Consider the following 19,985-nt stretch of genomic DNA (forward strand, 5'->3'; position numbering starts at 1 on the left):
TAACTTTTTTTAAATATTTTGCCTTAAAACTATAACCCAATACACCATAACAAAAAGCTTAAAGAAAAATAATTTAATAAAACGTGTCTTTTTTTAAATAAATTTTGTAATAGTTATCGTAAGAAAGTTGTTTTTGTGGTCAAATAAGCATGTATTTGCTATTGTGAGGATATATTGCATTGTGGGTGTCAATATAAAGTGACGGCCATATTTGCCGGTGCTGCTCTGCTGTAAACAAAAAGTGTCTGAGGGAGACAGAGACGCTTCATTGGATTTTAGGACGATTTTTATTTCTTTAATTTATAATGTCTTTAGGAATGTCTTACAAGCCCAACCTCCATCAGCATGTTCTCGGAACTTCCGTGAACCAAGGTGAGGAGGAAATTGCAGTTAATGTTTAGTCTTGACTCTGTTTTGTCGGTTGTAAAATTCGATGTTGTAATGAATACCTGGGGGAAGCCCGTGACTGTAGTTTTTGTCCAGTTATATGTATAGGGTCAGATCCTGAGAGCTGATTCATATCCGCCATTATCACTAATCATAAAACCCTTTCCCTCTCGTGCATCCGTAAAGTTTATAATTCGGTTGTTCACTCGTCTACCTAAACAGAACATGCGTACTATATTGTCGGATTTTCTGTCAGGTTGGATGCTGTAACAGTGTATATTAAATGTATCACTTTGGCTTCTTAATTCTACCCGTACGGCTTCCTCCATGATTGTTTCACCAAGGCTAATGATTGATCTGGATGTGGACCGTTCTTTGACCCTTTGGTGACACCCAGTGTTCTCTGAGCCTCATTGCATCTCCATCTCACCACCCCATACAGCCTCCATTAGTCTCCATGTATGTCAAGTTAAAATGGACAAAAGTAATGCAACACACTCATTGAAACAATGCCATAAATAAAACTAGTCTAACGTTTCAGCCACTTATTCCTGGTCACTTTCAAATTATGAATTCCAAATCAATTTAATTTAATGCATGCATGTATTGCATGTGGCATATAGTATACTGTATATCTTTTTGTTTTTTCACTCCAACAGTTGCTGTTGTTCACTCTACTTCAACAAGCATATCAACACTGCAATCTTACAGGCCAGTAGTGAATGACTATGGACCACCATCTTTCAGCTTTTCACAGGTAAATACTGAAATTGTAAAACATGTTTTGGATGATAGCAATGCATTATCTAATGTGATAGATTATACCACACATTTTAAACGTTGCCAAATGGTTTTTTTGCAGCACAAAGCATGAATTTCCATATAGAATATTTCTGTTACCATTTACAGTCAGTGGCCAGTTATTATATACACACATCTAGTACTGGGTTGGACCTCCCTTTGGCTCCAGAACAGCCTGAATTCTTCTGGGCATGGAATTGTTGCTCAATTGGTATCAAGGGACCTAACGTGTGCCAGAAAAACATTCCCCACACCATTACGCCACCAGCCTGTACCGTTGACACCAGGCAGGATGGAGACATGGACTCATGCTGCTTACGCCAAATCCTGATCCTGCCATCAGCATGACTCAACAGGAACCTGGGATTCATCGGGCCAGGCAATGTTTGTCTACTCCTCAATATTGTCCAGTGTTGGTGATTGTGTGCCCACTGGAGCAGCTTCTCTTTTTTTTTTTTAGCTGATAGTGGTGGAACCCGGTTTGGTCAGGACTGACGAGTTGTGCGTTCTGAGATGCCGTTCTGCACACCACTGTTGAACTGCACTGGTACTTGCCTGTTTGTGGCCCGCCTGTTAGCTTGCACGATTTTTGCCATTCTCCTTCAACCTCTCATCAACGAGTGGTTTTCACCCACAGGGCTGCCACTGACTGGATGTTTTTTTGGTTTGTTGCACCATTCTCGGTAAACCCTAGACACTGTCGTGCCTGAATAGTGCCTGAATAAAGGTAAACATTTTTTTAAATACTACACTCCATCTCTGAGGTCACTCGTTTTGCCCATTCTAACGTTCAATCGAACAGTAACTGGATGGATGCCTGCCTGCCTGCTTTATATAGCAAGCCACGTCCACGTGACTAACTGTCTGTAGGAGCGAACTATTTTCATGAACGGGGTTGTGCACCTAATAAACTGGCCACTGAGTGTATGTTGGTGACTAACGTAATTGACATAAGTCACACTGTTATATTTTCAAACCATTCTTTCATTGTATCAGAGTTCAAGTGGAAGTCAAGTGCCTCAGAGTAAATATGCAGAACTGCTATCCATTATTGAAGAGCTTGGGAAGGAGATAAGACCAACTTATGCTGGGAGCAAAAGTGCCATGGAGAGACTAAAGCGAGGTATGTGCTTGCCTATTCATGCACTGTAATGCTAGCGCCTTAGTCCATTCACAAATTTATCTGCCCATGCGGTGGAAATGCCCAGATGGTCTGTCAAAATGTTAATCTTCGCTTGCAATATGGTTCAATATCCTCGCTTGCAATACTTTTGCAATACTTTTTTGACATTTTGAAAATTAAACTTAATTATCATCCAAAAATAACTTAAAGTTGTAATCTGTAGCGTTGAAACTGCCACATCCGTTTGCGATATTACATCAACAAAGACGTTACTTCAAACAACAAATATAGTTTTTTCTCCCTCTGACATCATTGCACACCATTGCACGCATGGTAGAACAGTAGAGTATGTACTATGATTTTTTTAAATGTTTATTATATATTTTTTACCACAATGCAGAATGCACCTCTGCCCCGTTTTCAAAAATAATAACAAATGCGACTGGTGCGACCAATGGCCATGTTTCAACAAATGCGGATCTCAGCTTTAAATGCCAAAGAGCATATGATTTGCACAACTATTTAAGTCAAGTAAGTCATCGTTTTAGTCAAAAGTATGATATATTTGGGCTTGAAGTAGGACTGGGACGACACCAGTATTGCGATACTCTTTAGTGCCGTGGCAAGGAAACAAAGCATGAAGCGGATTAAACTTCTTTAGGAAAACGCCAAATGTTGGAAACGAACATCATTATGTTGTCATCCAGAGTCACATTTATTTATTTTCCAATATATTACATGCAGCAGGTTTTTAAAGGTTCAAATAGTTTGGTCTGCTTCATGTTGTAATTTTTGCCATATAATTTTTTTTGCAATACTGGTATCATCACCGCTCTAGCTTGAAGTGACAAATCCGAACTGCCCACTTCGTGCAAATCCGTGTGAATGCGGTCTTTTCCCATGACGTGTAATACAAATTATTTCCAACCTCCATCTAGTTTCAGGGCTGGGTTTTATTTGAATGTTACCACCCACCAGCATGGCATTGTTTATTAATCAGAAACCACTGCAAAGTTATTCCTCTTTGCGACTGAGCCAAACAGTGTCCACTTGGCCGCCTGAGCCATTGAGCAAAGTAAAATAGGGGGAGCAAACTTATGTTTTTGCACCTTCACTTATTGGGGGGAATAATTGTAATAATGCATTGGATAATGTGTCAATTTTCACTTCATTTTGAGCTAGCCTGTGTACAAATTATAATTTTATGTGTGTATATATATCGATCTAGCGATAGATATAGATATATATATATATATATATAGATAGTACCTTTGGAAAGTATTCAATCCCCTTGACTTTTTCCACATTTTGTTATGTTACAGCCTTATTCTAAAATTGATTAAATTGTTTTTTCCCCTCATCAATCTACAGACAATACCCCATAATGTCAAAGCAAAAACAAGTTTTACATTTTTTGGGCAAATTTCTAAAAAACTGATATTACATTTACATAAGTATTCAGACCCTTTACTCAGTACTTTGTTGAATCACCTTTGGCAGTGATTACAGCATAGTCTTCTTGGGTATGACACTACAAGCTTGGGGAGTTTCTCCCATTCTTCTCTGCAGATCCTGTTAATCTCTGTCCCGTTGGATGGGGAGTGTTGCTGTAGAGCTATTTTCAGGTCTCTCCAGAGTTGTTCAATCGGGTTCAAGTCTGGGCTCTGGCAGGGCCACTCAAGGACATTCAGAGACGTGTCCCGAAGCCACTCCTCGTTGTCTTGGCTGTGTGCTTAGGGTCGTTTTCCTGTTGAAGGTGAACCTTTGCCCTAGTCTGAGGTCCTGAGCGCTCTGGAGCAGGTTTTCATCAAGGATCTCTCTGTACTTTGCTCCGTACATCTTTGCCTCGATCCTAACTAGTCTCCCAGTCCCTGCCGCCAAAAAACATCCCCACATGATGCTGCCACCACCATGCTTTACTGTAGGGATGGTGCCAGGTTTCTTCCAGATGTGACGCTTGACATTCAGGCCAAAAAATAGTTCAATCTTGGTTTCATCAGACCAGAGAATCTTGTTTCTCATGGTCTGAGAGTCTTTAGGTGCCTTTTGGCAAACTCCAAGCACGCTGTCATGTGCCTTTTACTGAGGAGTGGCTTCCGTCTGGCCACTATCATAAAGGCCTGATTGCTTGAGTGCTGCAGATATGGTTGTTCTACTGGAAGGTTCTCCCATCTCCACAGAGGAACTCTAGAGCTCTGTCAGAGTGACCATCTGGTTCTTGGTCACCTCCCTGACCAAGGCCCTTCTCTCCCTTTTGCTCAGTTTGGCTGGGTGGCCAGGTGTAGGAAGATTATTGGTAGTTCCAAACTTCTTCCATTTAATAATGGAGGCCTCTGTGTTCTTGGGGACCTTCAATGCTGCAGACATTTTTGGTACCCTTCCCCAGATCTGTGCCTCGACACAATCATGTCTCGGAGCTCTATGGACAATTCCTTCAACATCAGGGATTGTTTTTTGCTCTGACATGCACTGTCAACTGTGGGACCTTTTTATATAGACTGGTGTGTGCCATTCCAAATCATGTCCAATCAATTGAATTTACCACAGGTGGACTCCAATCAAGTTGTATAAACATCAAGGTTGTTTGATGGAAACAGGATGCACCTGAGTTCAATTTCAAGTCTCATAGCAAAGGGTTTGTATACTTATGTAAATAAGGAATTTCTGTTGATTTTGATTAAATTTACTACAATTTCAAAGTACCAGTCAAAAGTTTGGACACACTCATTCCAGGGTTTTTCTTTATTTATTACTATTTCCTGCATTGTAGAATAATCGTGAAAACATAAACTATAAAATTACACATTGAATCATGTAGTAACCAAAAAAAGTGTTGAGCAAATCAAAATATATTTGAGATTCTTCCAAGTAGCCACCCTTTGCCTTGATGACAGTTTTGCACACTCTTGGCATTCTCTTAACCAGCTACATGAGGTAGACACCTGGAATGAAATTCAATTAACCAGTGTGCCTTATGAAAAGTTAATTTGTGGAACTTAGTGCTTTTGAGCCAATCAGTTGTGTTGTGACAAGGCAGGGGTGGTATACAGAAGATAGCCCTATTTGGTAAAAGACCAAGTCCATATTATGTAAAGAACAGCTCAAATAAGCAAAGAGAAACGACAGTCTATCGTTACTTTAAGATATGAAGGTCAGTCAATCCGGAAAATTTCAAGAACTTTGAAAGTTTCTTCAAGTGCAGTCGCAAAATCCATCAGGCGCTATGATGAAACTGGCTCACATGAGGACCGCCACAGGAAAGGAAGATGCAGAGTTACCTCTGCTGCAGAGGATAAGTTCATTAGTTACCAGCCTCAGATGTCCCAGCCCAAATAAATGCTTCAGAGCTCAAGTAACAGACACATCTCAACATCAACTGTTCAGAGAAGACTGCATGAATCAGGCCTTCTTGGTCGAATAGCTGCAAAGAAAGCACTACTTAAAGACACTAATAAGAAGAAGAGACTTGCTTGGGCCAAGAAACACGAACAATGGACATCTGGCCAGTGGAAATCTGTCCTTTGGTCTGATGAATCCAAATGTGAGATATTTGGTCCCAACCGCCGTGTCTTTGTGAGACGCAGAGTAGGTGAACGGATGATCTCCACGCATGTGTGGTTTCCATCGTGAAGCATGGAGGAGGTGTGATGCTGTGGGGGTGCTTTTCTGGTCAAATCAATGTTTTATTTGTCACGTGCGCCGAATACAACAGGTGTTGTTCACCTTACAGTGAAATGCTTACTTACAGGCTCTAACCAATAGTGCAAAAAAGGTATTAGGTGAACAATAGGTGACACTGTCAGTGATTTATTTATAATTCAAGGCACACTTAACCAGCATGGCTCCCACACCATTCTGCAGTGATACGCCATCCCATCTGGTTTGGGCTTAGTGGGACTATCATTTGTTTTTCAACAAGACAATGACCCAACACACCTTCAGGCCGTGTAAGGGCTATTTGACCAAGAATGAAAGTGATGGAGTGCTGCATCGGATGACCTGGCCTCCACAATCACCCGACCTCAATCCAAATGAGATGGTTTGGGATGAGTTGGACTGCAGAGTGAAGGAAAACAGTCAACAAGTGCTCAGCATATGTGGGAACTCCTTCAAGACTGTTGGAAAAGCATTCCAGGTGAAGTTGGTTGAGAGCATTTTTGGTTACATGATTCCATATGTGTTATTTCATAGTTGAGGTCTTTATTTACACCTTTATTTAACCAGGTAGGCAAGTTGAGAACAAGTTCTCATTTACAATTGCGACCTGGCCAAGATAAAGCAAAGCAGATCGACACATACAACAACACAGAGTTACACATGGAGTAAAACAAACATTTAGTCAATAATACAGTAGAAAAATAAGTCTATATACAATGTGAGCAAATGAAGTGAGATAAGGGAGGTAAAAGGCACAAAAAAAGCCATGGTGGCGAAGTAAATACAATATAGCAAGTAAAACACTGGAATGGTACATTTGCAGTGGAAGAATGTGCAAGGTAGAAATTATGGGGTGCAATGGAGCAAAATAAATAAATACAGTAGGTGGGAGAAGTAGTTGTTTGGGCTAAATTATAGATGGGCTATGTACAGGTGCAGTAATCTGTGAGCTGCTCTGACAGCTGGTGCTTAAAGCTAGTGAGGGAGAAGTGTTTCCATTTTCAAAGATTTTTGTAGTTCGTTAAAGTCATTGGCAGCAGAGAACTGGAAGGAGAGGACTATTATTCTACAATGTAGAAAAAAGTAAAAAATAAAGAAGAACCCTTGAATGAGTAGGTGTGTCCAAACTTTTGACTGGTACTGTATATGACCATTTTATAAATGGTATAATTGTGTGATATGATAGCAATATGATTGCAAACTCGCTCCCCCCGTCACGCCAAAATGAATGGTTTTGACCACTAAAGTTTTGCTTCACTACACTCTCCACTGCTTTGATTGGTGTAAAGTTGGCTAGAAAACACAATAAGATAATGAAAAGTCACCTGTGAAATAGAATTCTAGGAATTATAGTTACATGTAATTTGTGGTATTCATGAGCAAAGTCATTGTAGCCTGTCATTTCACTTCCCCTTTGAGAACCATGAGCTTGTGCTGACTTGGCATTGCTGTACTGCGGCTGAAGCCTGCCAGCAGCCTACTGACCACAAGTTTGGACCGTTACAATGTGGAAAAATGCAAATGAGCTATCTTTCAATAGTTATCCATATTACCGGAGCGTCATCTTCTAATTATTTCTGTCGGATTCGCAGCCGCAATTTATGGAAGATGCCAAAACTTTGCATATCACAATAAAGGGTGAAGTCAAATATGCCAGTGATTTCCATCTGTGGCAAAGTTTTCCCCAAATCAATGCTTAAGACAAATCCAGGTCCTTAAAGGTAACCAGTAGAGAGGTACACTTAGTGTTAGCTCATTTACTACATATTCCCACTGATATTTTTGGTGTAACAACTTTAAGCCTTTTTTTTTGGTCCCTCTTGAGTTTTCATTAGCTTATGAAGTGTCGCACGAAATACCTGTGGGAATCGGTTTTAAAAAGGAGTACAGTAAGTGTATTTTCTCTTTTCTCTGTGATGTTAAAGTTCCAAAGGTGTCCATAACCATATCGCAAGCAGGGGTTAACATTTCTAAACATTAAAACAGAGCTTCAGGACTAACACATATTGGCCCAGCTGTGGTCCATATGTTTGACTGAGAACCCTAGGGAGGGCTGTATGCCCCCCCCTTTGGTTCTCGAGAGCTTGTGCTTACCTTGTGGAATCTTACAATGCACCATTGGGTTCTGTAAAGTTATAATTTGATGTTTCATGGACTCAAGCTGTTAATTGTGTTTTTACCTTTTCTATTGTTTTTTATTTGAAGGTATCATTCATGCCAGGGGGCTTGTACGTGAATGCTTGGCAGAAACAGAGAGAAATGCAAGATCCTAACAGGCAAAGTGCAATGTTATTGAATTGGACCAACTCTCCAGACTGAAGATCTACAAGACGAAGCTCTTAGTCAATACTTTTATTGGACCAATAAAAACGAAACTTTTACTTTATTTTTTAACTGCGATGGCACATTGGGCTTTGACCAAAAAAGTGACCTATGAGCTGTACTTGACATGAATTTCCTGGTTTTATTTGTGCTCCCCTTGGAAATGCCTAATTTCAATATTGTATGAATAAAAAAAAAAATGAGAACAAACAAAATGCATGTTATGTAGCAATGCCCCTATCATTTAATGAAACGTGCATGGATTTTATGTGAGTGTAGGGCATTTTGACAATGGATGGGTTCTACCTATAGCTAATATACTTAGTAGCTACTAACTATTACTATAGTAAATATAACATATACTATAATAGTTACAGTATATTTTTACTATAGTGGCTATAGCATCTTTTAAACATATTTAAGCACGAGTTACAGCAAAAGGGATAGGTGTTTTAACATGTATTTACATACACTAGCGTTGCTTTCAATTGTATTTGGTTGCACAAAAACAGTCTGTGGGAAGCCAGAAGTTATCCATTTCATCTTACTGTGTCGGTGGGCAGGACTGTTGGTAAATATGGCGGGGGTATTTTGAGACCCCCAAATGACCAACAGTCCTGTCCACCGGCACAAGAAGTCTGGCTTCCCACGGACAATTGTTGTGCAACCCAATACAATAGCGTTGCTTTCAAGTGTATGTACAAAAGGAATAGTTCTAACCACACTTAAACACACCACATTATGGATAAACTATTGTACTAAAGTCATTGTTTGCATCTTTGTATTTATTGCCCAGTGTAATACAACGTATTTCCATTAAAATGATTGAAAATACTGACATCATTCCTCTCTTAGACAGATTGATAACAATATAATTGATTTCAATAGGTGCTCTTTCTTTACAACACAGATCACAATGAGGTAGGACATTTGTTGATCAGTCTGAATTTTGTTCATGCATCCTTTTACCTGGTAAAATTTTAAAAAGCCTTTTCATCCCTTGGTTTGGAATCTGCCAACAGTACCTCTTTGAGCAGTCTTCTCCAACTTCTGTTGCCTTTTTCCTCATCTTGTTACCTTTGTATTGACTCATTCTTCAGAAAGTCACGCTCTTCTCCCTTGTAGGTGACCTCAAGATTCTCGCTCATTATCTCCTGAGCTCTTTTCCGGTTTGTGTCCACAGATCTGGTTTGATGACACTAAATTATGAGTATGAGAAATACAAATTTGACAGATTATGGTACCTCCTAAATGGTACAATTTATGGGGGACATAAAATAACCCCATACATCAGATGCCCATGGCTGAGGAAGGATACTGCTAGGTTTCTCCTTGTTTTCCATATGTAAGATTGGCTGTGTTATGGTCATCATGAACTAATACTGTATTTGCTGTATACTTTGGAAGTATTGGAATTAGGCCAAGACTGTAGGCCTATATCTAAAAGAAATATCAATGGCGAACTTGATCAAATGTCTTTGGAGGTGTTGGCAGATCTGACGGTTTTTGAAACACAAACAATTGCTAAGTGTTGTCGACATGTAAACAGATAATTTGAATTCAATAATGTTTTGCATTTACTTTCTCCCTAACCTAAAACTTCCTTGCTAATTCTGAAATATTGTCTACTCAAAAAAATACAGTAGGCCTACTTAGTGGTAGCCTATACGCTTCAATGCAAAATACTACTGTTATAAACTGCGCTCCATTTCAGATACATAGAGAGAAAACTATATAAAAATAATCTAATTGGCCCAATTAAATTAAGGATGCTCGTGATTTCAACATCCATTATTTCACCCTTACTCGAAAATATACTGTTTGCATTTTCAACTTTATTTTTCATGTTTACGATTTATTTTATTTTAAATTCAATACATATGGCGTGAAATTGGCTCCATACTGTTGCGCACTATCGCCACCACCTGGAGTCAGACGGACCAACACCTCAGTAAAAGATTTGTATAACTAACCCAAGATAGACCAGAGCCTGTCGTTTCTAACTGGAGCTAATGTATCATAGTGGGCCGAACAAGCAAGGAGGTTGGTAGAACCAAACACGAGCTAGTGAGAGCCTATTGGCGCATGCTGACATTTATTTGCATATTTCCCTTAGGGCTACTCTATGAGGTGCACGTGTGCAATAAACGATTTTTGAAACTTTGGCAAAGGGTAAAGTCTACTCGGCTTGTTACAGATTCTAGTTTTGGAAACAGAAAGAAAAGTATTCCATCGATGAGAAAAGGTGCAGAATGTTGGCCAAAAATAATCTCGCCCCATTTTTTCCACTGGGCTTCCTCTCATCACCATATTTGGTAGTGAGTGGAAACGCCACCCGGATGCTTCACATTTACACATCTGGTGAAATATCTGTCTCATTGTTCTATCTGTGCCTCAGTGAACTGACATGATTTCCATTTGCCCCTTAAAAATATTTTATAGAGCATAATCAAATGGTAAACAGGATCTGTTTGGGAAAACAGTAAGACATCACCCTCCATATGCTAGAATTTGTTGACCTATTCACAATCAAACTTTGGTCTGTGAGGGAAGTAGATCTATCTAGTGTTTTTGTGAATGTGTGATGAATGTATAGATAGTAGTAATAGGCATTATCTCTCACATAATGGACAACAGAGCAGCCTGGTCCTGATGAAGACTACAATGCACATTCCAGATGTTGACCAAGCATATATTTTAGATTCTTCAAAGTAGCCACCCTTTACCTTGATGACAGCTTTGCACACGCTTGGCATTCTCTCAACCAGCTTCACCTGGAATGCTTTTCCACACATGCAGCGTCATCTGTTCACCTACTCTGCGTCTCACAAAGACACGGTGGCTGGAATCAAAAATCTCAAATTTGGACTCATCAGACCAAAGGGACAGATTTCCACCGGTCTAATGTCCATTGCTCGTGTTTCTTGGCCCAAGCAAGTCTCTTCTTATTATTGCTGTCCTTTAGTAGTGGTTTCTTTGCAGCAATTCGACCACAAAGTCCTGAGTCACGCAGTCTCCTCTGAACAGTTGATGTTGAGATGTGTCTGTTACTTGAACTCTGTGAAGCAAATATTTGAGCTGCAATTTGTGAGGCTGGTAACTCTAATGAACATATCCTCTGCAGCGGCGGTAACTCTGGGTCATCCTTTCCTGTGGCGGTCCTCATGAGAGCCAGTTTTAACATAGAGCTTGATGATTTTTGAGATTGCACTTGAAGAAACAAAGTTCTTGATATTTTCCAGATTGTCTGACCTTCATGTCTTAAAGTAATGATGGACTGTCATTTCTTTTTGCTTATTTGAGACGTTCTTGCCATAATATGGACTTGGTCTTTTACAAAATACAGCTATCTTCTGTATACCACCCCTACCCTGTCACAACACAACTAATTGTCTCAAACGCACTAAGAATGAAAGAAATTCCACAAATTAACTTTTAATTAGGCACACTGGTTAATTGAAATGCATTCCAGGTGACTACCCCATGAAGCTGGTTGAGAGAATGCCAACATGTGCAAAGCTGTCATCAAGGCAAAGGGTGGCTACTTTGAAGAATCTCAAATACTAAATATATTTTGATTTGTTTAACACTTTTTTGGTTAGTACATGATTCCAAATGTGTTATTTCATAATTTTGATGTCTCCACTATTATTCTACAATGTAGAAAATAGTTCAAATTAAGAAAAACCCTGTAGTGAGTATGTGTGTCCAAACTTTTGACTGCTACTGTATATAAAGGTCTGTCTACAAACAATGCCACAACATCTGGCCGCAAGGCCTTACGTTGCTTTATACAATCAACCTGGACTCAAGTGATCACCAGCCGGTCGATCTTCAAGGCATTCCGATCACCAAACATAACGATAAAGCCTTGCGTTCCTATTGCTTTTCATTCTTTCCGCGCATTACGGGAGATGCACTTGATTCAGCAGCCCGAGTCCCGGGAAGGCAAATTCTTCCTATTTTGAACCATTTAATGTGTCTGAAGCTTGTACTAAGCCTATCCGGCAGGCCCAGAGAGCAAATCAGGTGCACCTACAGGTTAACGATGGCCAATCAGATAGCTCAGATCGCGGTGTCGGCACAGTTTCCTTGAGCCACAGACTGTAAAAAGCCTCGAAAGCACAGCAAACTTGACACTGGGATTTCAAAACTTTTCAAACCATGACTTGAGAGAGACTCAAAGAAATACATCTTTAAAAAGCCTAGCTAATGTAACCGTTAGCCAATTAACAACACGACATTGAAATTCGTAACATGTCACTTAATTTGTATAGCAAATTTGTACTAATTGTAATTCGTAACGTTTCATTTGAAATATATGATGGACGTCCACAAATTAATACATACCATATGAAACGTAACACATGCAAAATGGTGGAGACAGATTTACATTTACTATGTTATGAGTCCAGGTTGATTGTATGAGTCCAGCTATAGCATTACCACTGTCATATGCACAACCTGAATTTTTCCTTGACGTCACTTTATCCTTTCATAAGAATGCATCATATTGCTCTGTTTGCGGAAATAGGTTGTGCACGATCATTTGGCCAACAGGAGGCGCATTCCATTTGACCTGAGCGCGAGAGGGAAGCAAATGCATAGCTGTGGTTCACGAATAGCGAACAAGATTAGACGGCTCTCCGAAACTCAGGATGGCGAGTCTCTTCACCATATACTCTTGATTCAGGGGGAAATACGAACTTCTCTTTTACCAGTGTTTGAATCCGCTGCACTATCTGAGCGTCTCTTTCGCTTGAGGGGGAACTGAAATGAAGGCAGAAGGCAACTCGTGTGTGAATTACTATTGGATACAGTGAAGTCAAGGACGTTCAGTACATGGTTTTTCCGTCGGTGTACTACCATAAAGCTTAGGGCCACCGTAGTTATTTGGTCAAGGAAATGTGAGGACTTGGATGCAGCTCGAGACTGATGATGAGTTGTCCCTAATTCCTGTTTTACATGAAGTCGTTAAACTATCAAACGGCCTCAAGACAAAGGAAAGGAAACGGTCTCAATTAATTGTGGGCTACATTGTAACATTTCAAGCTGGTATTAAATGCCACCCTGTATTGTATTTCTATGTCTGCTGAGTAGAGGAATAAGCACGCGCTCTTGAAAAACAGAGGGAATGGGCCAATGAACTTTGATTTTGGGTGAGTACTATAGTATTCTATTTCAGCGTACTGGTGTGCATCCTTTTTATCCAGGGTATGCGTTGAGCATTGCAATCCATTAATTTGTGAATAAAATGCCGTGATGTTGCTAGGTAACTGACTTGGTGTAAAGATGGTGGGTTTACTTTGGATCACACTGATAATCTAGGAACAATGTCAGTCCTTTCCCCTAACAGAACAGCAATTCAATATCCAATTGCAAATTAAATGTTAACTATGTTTCCATCATAGCTCATGATCAGATGTAAGTGTATGTCTAGTAGGTGAATGATGCGATGCGGTAACGGGGAATCGGGGTTTGATTCCGGAGAGGGAGCCTGAGAAACGGCTATCACATCCAAGAAAGGCAGTCAACAAGTCACTATCAACAATGTCTTCATCAGCACACTAAAGAGATCAATTAATGCACGAGAGAACTAATGAACTACTCTGGATTTGTTGAAAAGAGACGCATTGGTTTGGGGAATGGTTTCATTGTTGCCTCAGCCTGTCACTTGTAGTGGTGCTTGTTATCATCTGAAGATTGTGTAACATGTTGCACATGCGAGGTGGAAATAAAATCTGAACACTACCTTTAATGTCTTGAGAATCTGCAGCTATGGATTCATTTCTAATTCATCAGACACATGCATAACTTAGCCCAAACCATGCTTATCTCTAGAACAGGGATGGGCAACTTTGGGCCACAAAAAAATTGAACTCATCCTGAGGGGCCGCTGTGGGTCTATTTACCCACATCCATACCCACACATGCAGTCTGAGCCGGCCTGAGCCTTTTGGGGGCCCTAAGTGAATTTGCTGCAATTATACCCGTTTTGCCAGGAAATAATGATATTGATTAGATCAGTTATACATGGTAACCTCTTAGAGTGATCTTGTGTTTTTCATCCAGATTTTGTAATGGTCTCTCATCAGTCTTTTTAATAATTTGAATTATTAAGCTCTGACTGCAGCATCACCTGCATGTTTGTTTCGCTTGATTAGTCTGCCAAACTGAAGAGTGATGTGCTATCCATCAATTTTTGTTAGTACTATATTGTGAACTCCTGACCATGTCTCTTCATGCAGCTGTCAGTTTGGTTAGGTTCTGTGGGCTTCCATGGTGAGGTGCACTCCCCACTCTACAGGGTGACTCATTCTCCAGTGCTGAAAGGGGGCTGTGGCCACTGCTGCCCTGATGATGGTTCTGCACTGAAGGGCAGACTTGATGCAATGCCACTGTTCTGATGGGTGTCCGCTCTACCACAGGGGCACTGTACCCAAGGTTGCCCCTTCTCCCAGTGGTACCATACTGAAAGCATGCACATTCTTTCAGGGAATGTATGATTGTCGGGCCAAAAGGCGCACGTTTCCCTTTATTTTGTTGACAAAGTAGCTGAACCCCCCCTACTGTAGCAGGTTGTGAAGACCCTCCAGGCTTGTGCAAAGGGCAACATGTCGTCTCTCAAGCCACACAGCTTCAACACACTGATAGAGCGGACGTCCTCCTCAATGACGTCAACATTGCATGTTTATTGCCAGAAAAGAAGGATTAAAAATGCATAAGGGGTTGTTCCATTGGATTTAAGTCACTTTCTGACTGCACCCATTTTTGATTAGAACAAAACTTTCCATACATATTTGCCCATGGTAGAAGTAATCAAAGTTACTTTTTGGATGTAAAATGCCAAAAACATTCAGGAGAGGTGTGGCATATCAAGAAGCTGATTTAAAAAGCAAGATCATTACACAGGTGTACCTTTTGCTGGGGACAACAAAAGGCCACTAAATTGTACAGTTTTGTCACACAACACAATGCCACAGATGTCTCAAGTTTTGAGGGAGTGTGCAGTTGACATGCTGACTGCAGGAATGTCCACCAGAGCTGTTGCCAGAGAATTGAATACCAATTTCTCTACCATAAGCCGCTTCCAACGTTGTTTTAGAGCATTTGGCTGTAGGTCCAACCAGCCTCACAACCGCAGACCACGTGTATGGCTTTGTGTGGGTGAACAGTTGCTGACACAATGCTGAGTAGCCTCGTATCACTGCCAAAAATAAAAATTCAGCGAAATAGCAACACGATGTCAAATACAGGTAGCCTAGTCGAATAATTAACATCCAACCACATTAACCGTTACTCTCTCGTGGGAATTCCACTAACGGTACGTATGTAGCCAAACGTAGCTGCTGCTCTTTCCGTTTGCTCTAAAATTGATAAAGGGTTACAAAAGTAAGGCCTGCGTCTATAGAGACACATACCAGCTCTACTGGCAGTACTGCTACTACCAGCAGTTCTACATAGTTTGTATAGTACTGCATAGTTTGAAAATGTGAAGATAAATATATATATGTGTGTGTGTGTGTGTGTGTGAATCACATTTTATTTGGCATACCACAGTTAGGGAATACCTGCTCTACAGCATCTGGTGTCTGCTGTGGTATTGGGCTGTTATATGATGGACCACATTCATGCTCCAGCCTGCCAAACCTCAGCCAGGGGAGAGGACAGGAACCTCTAGTGCTGTGGTGTGCTGTGATGTACATAAACAGTCAGGTGCCAGATCGTGATCTTGTCCATACAGTACAGTACTGCACATACAGTACCAGTTAAGTTTTTGACACACCTACTCATTCAGGGGGTTTTCTTTATTTTTACTATTTTCTACATTGTAGAATAATAGTGAAGACAGCAAAATGAAGAAATAGTACATATGGAATCATGTAGTAACCAAAAAGGGTTAAACAAATCAAAATAGATTTTAGATTATTCAAAGTTTGCCTTTGCCTTGATGACAGCTTTGCACACTCCTGGCATTCTCTCAACCAGCTTCACATGGAATGCTTTTCCAACAGTCTTGAAGGAGTTCCCACATATGCTGAGCACTTGTTGGCTGCTTTTCCTTTACTATACGGTCCAACTCATCCCAAACCATCTGAATTGGGTTGAGGTCGGTTGATTGTGGAGGCCAGGTCATCTGATGCAGCACTCCATCACTCTCCTTGGTCAAATAGCCCTTACACATCCTGGAGGTGTGTTGGGTCATTGTCCTGTTGAAAAACAAATGATAGTCCCACTAAGCGCAAACCAGATGGGATGGCGTATTGCTGCGGAATGCTCTGTTAGCCATGCTGGTTAAGTGTGCCTTGAATTTGAAATAAATCATCAGTGTCACCAGCAAAGCACCATCACACCTCATCCATGCATCACGGTGGGAACCACACACGTGGCGATCATCCATTCACCTACTCTGCTGAACCAAAAATCTCAAATTTGGACTCATCAGACCAAAGAACAGATTTCCACTGGCCTAATGTCCATTGCTCGTGTTTCTTGGACCAAGCAAGTCTCTTCTTCTTATTGGTGTCCTTTCGTAGTGGTTTCTTTGCAGCAATTCGACCAGGAATGCCTGACTCACGCAGGCTCCTTGGAACAGTTGATGTTGAGATGTGTCTGTTACTTGAACTCTGTGAAGCATTTATTTGGACTGCAATTTCTGAGGCTGATAACTATAATGAACTTATCCTCTGCAGCAGAGGTAACTCTGGGTCTTCCTTTCCTGTGGCGGCCCTCATGAGAGCCAGTTTCATCATAGTGCTTGATGGTTTTTGGCCTGGTGGCCAGCTTGGTGGTTCTAAACTTCTTCCATTTAAGAATAATGGAGGCCACTGTCTTCTTGGGGACCTTCAATGCTGCAGAAATGTTTTGGTATCCTTCCCTAGAGCTGTGCCTTGACTCAATCCTGTCTCGGAGCTCTACAGACAATTCCTTCGACCTCATGACTGTGTTTTTGCTCTGACATGCACTGTCAACTGTGGGAACTTATATAGACAGGTGTGCCTTTCCAAATCATGTCCAATAAATTGGTATTACCCCAGGTGGACTAGAGTAAAGTTGTAGAAACAACTCAAGTTTGATCAATGGAAACGGGATGCACCTGAGCTCAATTTTAAGTCTCATAGCAAAGGGTCTGATTAATTTTTTTTCAAAATTGGCAAAGTGTCTGTCTTCACTTGTAGTCTGTGAGAAAGACCCGATCATGATAGAGAGCCATGTGAGTGAGAGGTGCTTCAGAGCACACAGTATTCAGGGAGAAGGGAACAACGGCCACTGGCCGCAAAAGGCATGGATTTTTTTAGGGTGCATTACGACCACATACAGGGGATGGCGCCGGGAATTTCGAGGCATTATCAAGTGTTTTTCAAATTGTGAATGAACGACTGATTTAAGTGTGTACAGCCTGCGTAACAAACAAAGCAGAGCTCATTCTTTTCAAGCAACTTTAAAATAAATCTTCAGTAGTCGCATCATGCAGCTTTAAAATGTATTACAAATCAAAACATATAGCCCAACATTTGCAGAACAAATAAAGTTACAATAATAACTCTAAATTAAGCATATAGGAGTCCATATTTCTTTGTTAACCGCTCAACACAGAATAGCATACTAAAAATAATATAACGCCATGGAATTGTAACCAAATCTTCTCTGCTTAATGAACTAGTGTAGCCCACAGCCATATGGTATAGCCAGATCAGGACCTAACAGAAGGACAACTCATGGTATGCTATTCTGTTATGAAATAGACTACATTTTCTTCATATCACGTTTCTTTAGACCTGTCTAAAATAAATAATGAATTTATTGTGAAGGTCTAGGCTATGTTACATGGTTTAATACTTTTAAAAATGTAGATGTTCCAAAAGGTCTGCATCACCGGCTGATGAAATTTCGTGACCGCCAACAGCCCTAGTTCTCACACAGCAGTTATGCACAGATGTGTAGTGCTAGGATCCTTTCTCCCTCAGGCAGTGTTAGTCTAATCTCGGTTAACCCAGAACTAAAGTTTTGCGTAGTTGGTTAGATGCTCAATTAAGTTCAGGGTACATACATGTTAAGACTAGAGATTGAATGAGGATCGGAAACTAAACAAAGAGCTCCACCCTCTCGCTTTGCAAGTTACTGGCAAGTCTATGAGCCAAATGTCCCCTCCCCTTCTAAAATGTGGAAGATTCTAACACCTGTGAAATTGTGATTTATCCAAATAACCAGTGATGAAAAACCCGAGCACCGAAACCAATACAACTCGATCTTACGAATCATGTTGTATTATGACAGTTCTATGGTACCATTTATGTTTACGTAGTATGTCCACCAGAGATGAGTGTTTGCCACACCCCTCAGAGGCAGTCTTAACCTTTTTGAAACTCAAGCCTTTCAAAGTCCTGTCTGCGCAATTTCTGTTTTGGAGATGACAGAAGCATGTCTGTTCTTTCTCTGTTACACTGTGTGCACTGAACTGACATGCATGATTGTTGATGATTGTTGATGACACTCCGATGTTCAGATTAAGGGAATGAAATAGTCTGTAATGCGCAGCGGAGTTTAACTTCTTAACTCGGACAGCGGTGTGTAGTTTGCTGTAGCTGCTGGCAAAGTAATGACAACATCAAGCTTGTGACTCTCTGCATTTGCTGTTTGTTTTGGTTGTGTTTCAGATTATTTTGTGCCCAATAGAAATGAATGGTAAATAATGTATGGTGTCGTTTTGGAGTCACTATTATTGTAAATAAGAATAGAATATGTTTCTAAACACTTCTACATTAATGTGGATGCTACCATGTGGTTAATGATGAGTGAGAAAGTTACAGATGTGCAAATATCATACCCCTAAGACGTGCTAACCTCTCATTACAATAACAGGGGAGGTTAGCACTTTTTGGGGGGGTATGATATTTGTGCATCTTACTTTCTCACTTATCATTATTCAGCCTACAATCAGAACACATTTTTTTTTCTCAGAGTGCGGGCGGAGCAGGAGAGAGTGGCTCGCTCATCACAACAGCAGGCCACAGCTAAAAAGGTGCATGACAGACAGGCGGAGGGCAGAGACTTTTATTACAGGAATAACTGTTTCACCCAATCATGGTTTCAGTTTGGAGTGAGGTGACCATGTAGAATGTGCAGCTCGCACCGATGTGACCAATTTAAAAATGTAACTAGCACAACCATGTCAAAGGGTCACAAAATGTGTGTGTGTGTGTGTGTGTGTGTGTGTGTGTGTGTGTGTGTGTGTGTGTGTGTGTGTGTGTGTGTGTGATATATATATATATATATATATATATCACACACACACACACACAGAACAAGTTCGGAGTAGGCAAGGAGTGTGATAGGCCAGTGGTGAGGAGGTTGAAACTTGAGAGCTCCTTCACCCAGAGGGGTGTGTGTGTGTGTGTCCAGCTAATCCAGCACAGTGGAGCATCAGGGCCCTGGGTCATAGCATGCCTCTCTTTTTACACTGCACTGAGTGGGATTCTGAGTGGGAGAGGTGGACAGGAGGCTAATTGTGTGTGCGTTCGTGCGTGCTTATAGGAGCTCATCAGACATTTTTCTTTTCTTGTTTTGGTTCCGCCTGCAACAGGGAGCTCATGTTTTCTTAATTTCCTTTCTGGGAGAAACAAACGGAAGGAGCAGAAGCACGTTTGTGTACAACTCATATTCATCATTGACCAGATTCGTTTACACTTCATAT

General features: G+C 40.7%; 2 protein-coding genes across 11 annotated transcripts in view; both read left to right on the forward strand.

Annotated features, from left to right (window-relative positions):
• Positions 1-207: 207 nt before the first annotated feature.
• LOC110525701 (cyclin-dependent kinase 2-associated protein 1) lies at positions 208-9,124 on the forward strand. The gene is made up of 4 exons (XM_021606068.3): positions 208-372; positions 1,047-1,144; positions 2,185-2,311; positions 8,174-9,124. The coding sequence occupies exons 1-4, from the start codon at positions 306-308 to the stop codon at positions 8,239-8,241; spliced, it is 360 nt and encodes a 119-aa protein (XP_021461743.1). The 5' UTR covers positions 208-305; the 3' UTR covers positions 8,242-9,124.
• A 3,702-nt stretch (positions 9,125-12,826) lies between these two features.
• LOC110525702 (membrane-associated phosphatidylinositol transfer protein 2) overlaps positions 12,827-19,985 on the forward strand; it is an 85,664-nt gene continuing 78,505 nt past the window's right edge. For all 10 annotated transcript variants that reach the window (XM_036979803.2, XM_036979807.2, XM_036979805.2 and 7 more), the window contains exon 1: positions 12,827-13,449. The gene's annotated coding sequence lies outside the window, so the exon portion shown is untranslated. The remainder of the gene's footprint in view (positions 13,450-19,985) is intronic.

This window comes from Oncorhynchus mykiss, chromosome 6 (assembly GCF_057628025.1).
Source record: "Oncorhynchus mykiss isolate SJ-2025 chromosome 6, ASM5762802v1, whole genome shotgun sequence".
In the NCBI taxonomy this organism is placed as follows: domain Eukaryota; kingdom Metazoa; phylum Chordata; class Actinopteri; order Salmoniformes; family Salmonidae; genus Oncorhynchus; species Oncorhynchus mykiss.

What these genes read in the sequence shown, in the direction of transcription:
- LOC110525701 (XM_021606068.3), top strand. Translation starts at nt 306, where the DNA reads ATGTCTTTAGGAATGTCTTACAAGCCCAACCTCCATCAGCATGTTCTC. An exon ending in CGGAACTTCCGTGAACCAAG is followed by an intron (nt 373 to 1,046) that starts GTGAGGAGGAAA and finishes TCACTCCAACAG; the next exon opens with TTGCTGTTGTTCACTCTACT. An exon ending in CATCTTTCAGCTTTTCACAG is followed by an intron (nt 1,145 to 2,184) that starts GTAAATACTGAA and finishes TCATTGTATCAG; the next exon opens with AGTTCAAGTGGAAGTCAAGT.